Consider the following 8,591-nt stretch of genomic DNA (forward strand, 5'->3'; position numbering starts at 1 on the left):
TATTGTCAGTCCCCTGCGTCGGCAGGCCGACTCTCAAGCCCTGTGCCACCAGGGAAGCCCTATAACACTTTATATAGCTGAGAATTCATCGATCAGGATTTTCACTCTCATTGGAATCCACTACTTGCCTACGACAAATCGGACACGTAGAGTTCTCAGACAGCCAGCGATCAATGCAGTGAATGTGATATTCATGGGAGCAAGGTAGTATGCGAAGCTTGCTGTTTTCTGTGTACTCTGTAAGGCAAATGCTACAGGCTTTTAGTGCATCATTTTCACCAAAAGATCTTACAGCCAAGCTGTCAATCTGTGCTTTGGTGAGTCTTGTAGTTTGCAGATTATGGGAGGACCCAGAGTCACTTTCATCAGATAGTATTAGGCTAATTTGTATACCCCCTTGGCTGGTCTCTGATGATAAGTTTGTTTCTTCAATGCCTTCAAATATCAGTGAGCTAATTCCTGAATTTTCATCACTTGAGCTGGAACCAGAAATAGGACTAGAACTGGAACTAGACGTACAATTGGGGCTTGAATGCCAACTCAGTGTGGAACTTGAATGGGTATCATAGCTAGCATTTGAATCAGAACCAAATGTACCACTACTACTACCATTAGGTGACTCTAGCCATTCCATGTTTTGACTTGGAGGTGAGACACTATGCTCTAAATTACTGTCACTGTCCATAAGGTTATTTGAGTTACTAAATTCTGTCATTGTCTGCCTTAACGTGCTCTGAATTGGAACAGATGTTGTATCATTTAAGCTAGTATTTAACATTCTGCAAACGGGATTTCTAATGGTATTGACATAAGCTCTCACACCTGCCTGCTCAGAATGTGAATACATATGCCTCAGTCCTCGTTCACTTTCAGAAGTGACAGTGTTGTTTGGTGTCTCAGATGTTAACTGAGTTCTACTAGCTCTGCTGTCTCTCTGAGAATATGCTCCAGAATGAACTTGTCCTACTTCAAGATTGAAGAGTATGGTTGGATATATTTCCCTCATTCCCCAAGATTCACCACTGCTGGTTGTATCTGGAGAATTTTCTCCATGAACGGCATTCCTTGTTCTAGAAGTTTCAATAAGACCGCTATTTTGCAACTCAAATCCAGTCATTTGCTGTGTCAATATTTCTTGGTGCTCAGTTCTAGAAAATCTCGCATTCTCACTTAGCAGAGGCTGCTCAAAATTCTGAGAGGGTATACTATGATTAAGTCTTTGTACAATTTCCCTAAGTGAACGTGGAGGCGACCAACTTTCAATTCTTGCTCTGGTTCTCCGATACTCTGGGCTCCTACTTCTTGCTCTTCGCTGACTTGTGGTAGGTGGGAATTCCATTAATGTTTCAGTTGTATCTTGTTCAGACATAGATGGTCTTGTAAATATTGATTCAGATTGTGGACTTTCCACTTGCCTTTGGCTGTCTTCCATATTTTCTCTTCTGGGAAGTCTTGCAGATGCTACATATTCATTCTCTGGATTTGGACTCCCATTATCAAGGTTAGCATTTATTTCTAAACTGAATATGAACTGATCACTTTTAGGATTAATTTGGCTCTCTTCTCTCCAAGATTGGTTTTCTCTTTGTCCACTTGTCATATTTTCAGTTTGTCCAGAACAGTTAAGCCAGTCTATTAGAGAGTCACCACTAGACACGTCATCTGAAGAGTCTCCTCTGTCTGTTCACAAAAAAAATGGGGAGGGTGCATAAAAGAACTACCAAAATTAGAACCATCATAAAATAGCACTCTGAAACTTTGTTTCAAAAACAAACAAAAAATGAGAACTTAAATACTCAGGTGTTTTCAACTGATTTCACATTTATAGAGTTAATATTTTATAAACTGCACTGTGTAGATTTATAAGTAAAGGTAGAAAAGTTTCGATTCCATCCAAAAAGAGTGAGCTAATCCTAGATAAACTTAGAGAATTTTTTAAAAAGAGAATCCGGAGGAAGTCTATGTTTCAGTATTTCATCATATACACAGCCCTGTGTACCACTGTCGGAGGAATGTCAAGAGACTTTTTTTTCAGTCCACTGTCAAAACACTAATGCAATTAAACAAGGTAAACACCAGTTAAGGTACAATGCTAGTATTTTAGTTCAATTTACATTATTGTCTAATTTTCATTAGTCTCCAACATGACTACTTGTAGGCTCTTCACTTATGTGCTTTTGATAATAGATAAGCTGTTTTAAAATATAAGGTTATTGCCCAAACATAAACAAGTGTTATAGGTTTAAAAGTGTTTGCATTTTGAATACTTCTTAATGTTACCAAGATTTTTAATTGACATTAAATTGAAGGTCAGATCAAATGAATAGACTGAACCTAGCATGGTACATATAAGACCATATTCAAGAGCCAAAGTATTATAGTATCCTCTTCATTAGACAGCAAAATCCTCTACTTCACACTGGGAGGGAGGACACCAGACCTGAGTTTCGAGCAGGGTTTCTCAGCCTTAGCACTACTGACATTTTGGTGCTGGACAATTCTTTGTTTTGGGGAGCTATCCTGTGCATTGTGGGATCTTTGGCAGCATCCCTGGCCTCTGCCCACTAGATGCTAGTAACACCCATGCCTCCCCTGTGACAACCAAAAATATCTCTAGCCATTGTCAAATGTCCCCAGGTGTTGAAGAGAGCACAATTGTCCCCAGTGGAGAATATTTCTGTTTGTTTTTTTTTACATGTCTATGTAGAAAAAATAATTCAAGAAGTAGGAGGGACTTTCAGTTGAGGTAGAAAACCAAGAAAAATACAAATAGGCTACTTTGCACTGTTTCCCAATTAAAACAACCCAAATGTGAATCAGGAAAACAAACAAACATACCTTGACATTCTCACCAAAAATCAAGTAAATGCCAGTTCTTTTTATGAGAAGTTACTTACCAAATTAATGTAAGTCACTTCTGTATAACTTACTATTTACTATTATGAAGTTACTATTTCCTATTATGAAGTTCCTTATTCATCCCATCCTATTCCCTCCCAAAGCAAAATATACCTGTATTTTCATCTGAGTCTTGTGGTGCGTTTTCTTTAATTAGCTGAAGTCTTCTCAGCAACTCTTCTTCCGTACTTTCACCTAGAATGCCTAGAAGATTGTTGTCTCTCATAAGTTCGTAATCTTCTTCACTCAGATTATTTACGAACCTGGAGAAATCTTCTTCCCGAACCAATCGGTCCGTTTGACTTATGTGTTGGGCCGAAACTCCATCTCCTTCATCGTTGGAATCCGAGTTTTCTACCTTAATAAACAAGTGGAAAATTATCTGAAATTCACGACGTGGTGTTGAAATTCACCAATGGTCGTTTCGTTTTCTTCGCTTTCTACTTCCTGCCAGAGTGTCCGGTTCCGACTCAGTCGGATGACCCTCCGCACAGATTCCTCCCTTCTCCCTTCCCGACTCAGTTCTGTGGCCCCTGGTGACGCAACAGTTGGGAGCCGCCCCTAGCCCAGAACTTGCTAGACGTTGCCTAGGCACCCATTATCTTCCCCGCTGTTACCGAGTAGGGACTGGATTCAGGTTAAGTTTCATTTCATTCAAAACCAGCCAATGTTACTGAGGGTTTATAGTGTACCAAGCACCGTGCTTCACCTCGTTTCACCCACAGGAGCCTATTCTCAGGTTTTCAGGCTCTGATATGCTCTATTTATTCGTTACATTCCATATGACTGCCTTCTTCAAAATGCCATGCCAAAGTCAGCCTAGTTCAATGCAGCAATTCTCATTTTCAGGTGCCCAGGGACCTCCGCCTTTTCTCCTCATGAATTTCTCAAATCCTAGACTCTCACTAAGAAAGCCCACAATGTTTGATAATTTACCAGGGCCCTGGCTGAGTCTCTTTAGTGTGTCCTCTCCCTTTTAACTGTTAATGGCTTCATCTTGCATTATATGGTCCTTCAGTCTTGTTTCAAACAAACAAGAAACACCAAAACTTTGGCAGGCTTTTCTGCTCAGCCAGGGAATTCCTTCTCCACAAAAGCATCAGGTTCATTTTTGTCCTCCTTTCTCATAAATATTATAAATAGTACTTAAGCAAAACTAGCCAGAACATCACAGGAACTTTTAGGACAGATACATAATAGTTACTTTGTCTGCCACAGTGAGTACTGACTTTGCTGATTTTGTCGCATGTATCACCTGAAAGGCTTGGTGAAAATAAAATAATGCTCATTTGCAATGCTATCTGGAGGAGACCTCTAATTCACTCTCAGTACACAGCTTAGAAGTTTAAGGAGCTGTGTAAATTCACAGTTGTTGTTTTGTTCACGGTCCACAGCAGGCTTTCTTGTTTGTTCTCAAGGAGAAGGAAGGATGGTAACTTTACTGGTGTGACAGTGAAGAATCTAAGTCTATGTCCTGCTTTTGACATTTGTTCCATGCCTCGTTTAACTTAAGCTAGAAAAATCAATCTTTCCCCTCTGAATCAAATCTCAGCAAGACTTTGGATGAGAACAGAATCCCCTAGACTACCCTGCCTCCTTTATGGACTTCTGAGTGTATTTGTTATCTTTTACTGAAGTTATTCTTTTCACAGGGGAAATCTGTTGTAAACTTGTTTGCTGTGCCTCAATCAAAACTAGCAGTATTATGAAAATTCAGCGTGATTTGTACTCTTGATGCAGGAAACCCTCACAATCGTTAGTGTTCTTGAGAGTGATTGATTCAGTTTAATTCAATTCAATCAATTCAAGTGTCAAGTATGTTTAGCGTTTGTTAAATGTCAGTCATATTATCGGATATTAAGATACAAAGATGAGTATATTTAAGAATCTGTTGTCATTAGAGTATAACAAACAATTGAGCTACACAGAGGTAAAATTACAGTTTTGAGGAGAAAGTGATTTGAGTGAGAGAGAAAATCGGTTTCACTGCATTTGGGTTTTAAAGGATGAATAGGAGTTTTCTAAGTGAATGAAAGGGGGAAATATTTTCAAAAGTGAGAACAGCAACTGCTAACACTCGTAAAACAACAAGGATAGTAGATTTTAATTACTAAAAAAAGACATTAGTTAAATTGGCAGAGCAAGGCCAAAAAATGGAGACCTTTATGACATGTTTAGAAGTTGGACTTTATCATTAGTGCAATGGAAAGATGTTGAAGTCTTTAGACAGTTGATGGTCAAATTTGCAATTTAGAAATAATATTGATAGTAGTGTTGAGGATGATTATGAAGGGCAACAGTTCAGATGGGAGGGTCAGAAATAGATAGAGGGCAGCCTAGGCTAGTGATGACAAGGATCTGAATCAGGGCAAAGGAATATGATTAAAAGGAAGGACTTTAACAGATCTCTAGGCAGCAGAACTGATTAAACCTAGTAATATGTGGGAATGAGGGAAAAGTGGGGAGGGGGAATATATGAGGGAAAGGCAGGGGTCAGGATTACTTCTGTATTTCTGTCTTTGCTTAGTGGACAGTGGTACCAATAAGAAGTAACACCTGATTCTGAAGTTGTATGGTTTAGCTTAAGAGGGAGAATGATTGCTTATGATTAGAATAGCATGCAAGTTACCTGAAGATTCAGAAAGTCTTACAGTCTTTCCAAATTTAGGTACAGAAGCACATGAACTAATAGCCCCGGATGTTTGGTGTTCCCTGTAGTTGGCTCTCAGTGTCAATGACTCTAGCTTCCTGAACTATTTGTTCCTGGTTATGTCCCAATTCTGGTGCAAGTAACAGGGTATAGCGATCATCATCCCAGAGACCTACTTATTGACCTTGATTATTTAAATAGAAGCCACCAATATAGCTGTGCTTTACACTTAGTTCTCTCATGTCTTGACTTTCCTTCTGAGTATTGCAGTGTAGGTTCAGTAGTTTTTCCTCTGGATGGCAATATTGCTGCTTTGGCCTTTGTTCTATCCCTTGTCTTGATATCAGAAGTCTTCTGAAGATGTTTTTCCTTCACTTCTCATTTCAGAGATGGGAGGTGCATCAGGAAGTCCGGAGGTTGACTAGAGTATCACTCTAAGTTGAGTTGGAGGGGAAGAGGTTGAAGATGGAAAGTTGCTTACTTTCAAACAGAGTCAAGCACTTAAAAATTTGGCCAATCCATTGTTTATGATGTGGTGAAAAAATGGGGTGTGTGTGAGCAGATTTGGCTGTTCTTTTATCCTGGTTGTAATAATGGAGTTTTGTAATCAAGAGTTTTCTTTTACTGACTCTGTCCAAGGAAGCTTCTGAACAGATTCTATGACTCAAAGGGAGACTGAAAATAGGCAAGAAATAGCATTCTCCCTGAATATGGGTAAAAGGAGTTCCGTGGCTTTAGAACTGTAAGAAATGATCAAGACATATATTCCAGATACCTATTGCAGTATAACAAACCAGTCCAAAACGCAGTGGTAGATACAATAGAAACCATGCTGTTATAGTCAGGACTTTGTGAGCTAAGAATAAAGATAAAGAATACTGGGGATGGCTCATCTCTGCTCCATCATGACTGGGCCTCAGCTGTGGTGGCTTGAATGATTGGAGATAGATTAGACAACTTGACTGGTGTCATATGTCTGGGGCCTTGGTTCTGGCTAAGTTTCCTTTGAGTCACATCTTTTGGTGCTGAAATGTCCAACCAAGATGGCATCTTCATTCACAAATCTGGGGCTTGAGTTGGGCTGCACAGGCTGAAAAATCTGGGGCTGGTTTTCTCTCTGTCTCTGTCTTTCTCCATGAAATTTCTCGGTGTAGTTTTGGAGTCTTAGCAACCTGGATATCTCAAAGTAGTTGAACTCTTACATAGTGAGTGGCTTCACCCAAAGTAAACATCTCAAGAGACTTGGCTGGAATCTGTAAGTCTTCCTATGACTTAACCTCACAAGTGCAAGAACACCTTTTCTCTTGCATTCTGTTGATTGAATAAGCCACTGTATCAGCCCATATTCAAGAAGTGGGACACCACATTCTACCTTTCAATAGAGAGGTAACAAAGATTTTATGGTTGTATTTAATGTACTATAGCACATGATGAAAAAAATCTTATAATGATGACTTTTCAGTTTATGTGGAAATTAATCTCTCCCTCTGTTTTCTGAATTGCTTTATTCTCTGGGTAAAAATAAAAAAAGGGAGGACATAAAATCTGAAGTTCTTTGCATTCAGCCTGAGTTTAAAGATACCCGATTAAGGATCTTTTTATTATGTAATAGTTTTCCCACATCACAGACCATTGGTAATATTAAGAGCTATTTACTGAGCAAATGTAATTGCTAGACACTCTGCTTGTGTTTTAAATTATTTGACCTCAAGCCCCATGCAAGATAGGTATTACTATTCTCAGAGATAAAGGCATGGAGGCTGATGCAAATTAAGTGATTTTCTCAAAGTTACAGTAATAGATAATATGTTTAGATTCAAACAAGGTCTATAGGATGACTCTCCCTGTTTCGCTCTACTCCGCTATGTTTAATGAAAACACAATTTTAGACATCATTACACAATCGTAGTAAAATCTCAGTTAAATGAGATGCTTGAATCATGTTTGATCATTTTCGTGTGCCATTTCAATTCTGCTTCGGAGTTAGTCTAGAATATCTTCGTTTTAACTTAATAAAGAGTAATTTTAAATCAAGAAGTAAACATAATTAAAGCTGGATAAGATATTTCATATTTTTATGTTTTTTTCTTTCCCACCAGAAGGATGGGTTTAAAGCTTGAAAGCATTGATGCAGAAAAATGAATATAAATATGCATGTCTCATGGAATCTACTGGAATTGGTTCTTTGACACAAATACTTGTTTTGAATCTAAACACGAAATTCTTGTTAATTGAAATCACACCCTTTCCACTTACATAGGCTTGACACTAGGAATTAGTTTCATCTCTTCCTTATGCTTACCTCTAATTATGGAAATAAAAATGTATTTATTTAGCAACTTCTCATCCCTCTTATGATTTCCTTTCTTCCCGGTTCTGCTCAGATTTAAACTTTTGATAGCTTTTCTATTAGTGCCGTGTCAGTGGATAGTTTGCTTCTATGCTTTCTCTAGTTTTGAGCCATTTTACACATTTCTCTGAGGCATGCTCCAGGTCTGTTATTCACAAGCAAGTTAGTTCATATTTCCGCACATTTGTTTATTTGTAAAGTCTTACATCCTAGATTATTGTAATAAATAAATAAACTTACATATACATAAATAATATTCTGTTTGTTACCTATATAGATATATTTAAAGATGAATTTTACGGTTCCAAGGATGAAACGGATATCAGGTTTGTTTCTCAAAACAAATGAACACAGAGAACACAAAATGAATAAGCAACACAAAAGCTCACAATATATGAGCAAAACCAAATTAAGCAGGCCTGCTGTATACAGATTCACAGGTTGTGCCCTCTAAAATTCCCAGGGGGCTCCATTCATGTAAAGAAGAAAGTGAATGACACTCCTATAAATATGCAGTGCACCACCTGTACAACTGAACATGCAGACCCTGAAAATGAGCTTTAATGCTATCTTCTGCCTTCCTTCGACCCAGTAGGGAGAAGAGAAGAGGATAATGAACTCAGGGAGAGCAAATAGTTACTTTATTACTTGTTCTCCAGGCCTAGAATTTTATATGCTCCTATTGAAGGGAGG

The 8,591-nt window shown here is 38.4% G+C and overlaps 1 protein-coding gene across 1 annotated transcript; it reads right to left on the bottom strand.

The window, feature by feature from the left end:
* Nucleotides 1-1,225: 1,225 nt before the first annotated feature.
* On the bottom strand, nt 1,226-3,256 carry LOC309798161 (E3 ubiquitin-protein ligase RLIM-like; the record flags this gene model as incomplete). Its single annotated transcript, XM_082646444.1, has 2 exons — nt 1,226-1,676; nt 2,994-3,256. Coding segments are annotated over 2 exons (714 nt in total), but the record flags the coding sequence as incomplete, so codon positions are not given.
* Between the last annotated feature and the right edge of the window lie 5,335 nt (nt 3,257-8,591).

This window comes from Mesoplodon mirus (assembly GCF_964341445.2).
Source record: "Mesoplodon mirus genome assembly, contig: HAP1_SCAFFOLD_1981, whole genome shotgun sequence".
Classification (NCBI taxonomy): domain Eukaryota; kingdom Metazoa; phylum Chordata; class Mammalia; order Artiodactyla; family Ziphiidae; genus Mesoplodon; species Mesoplodon mirus.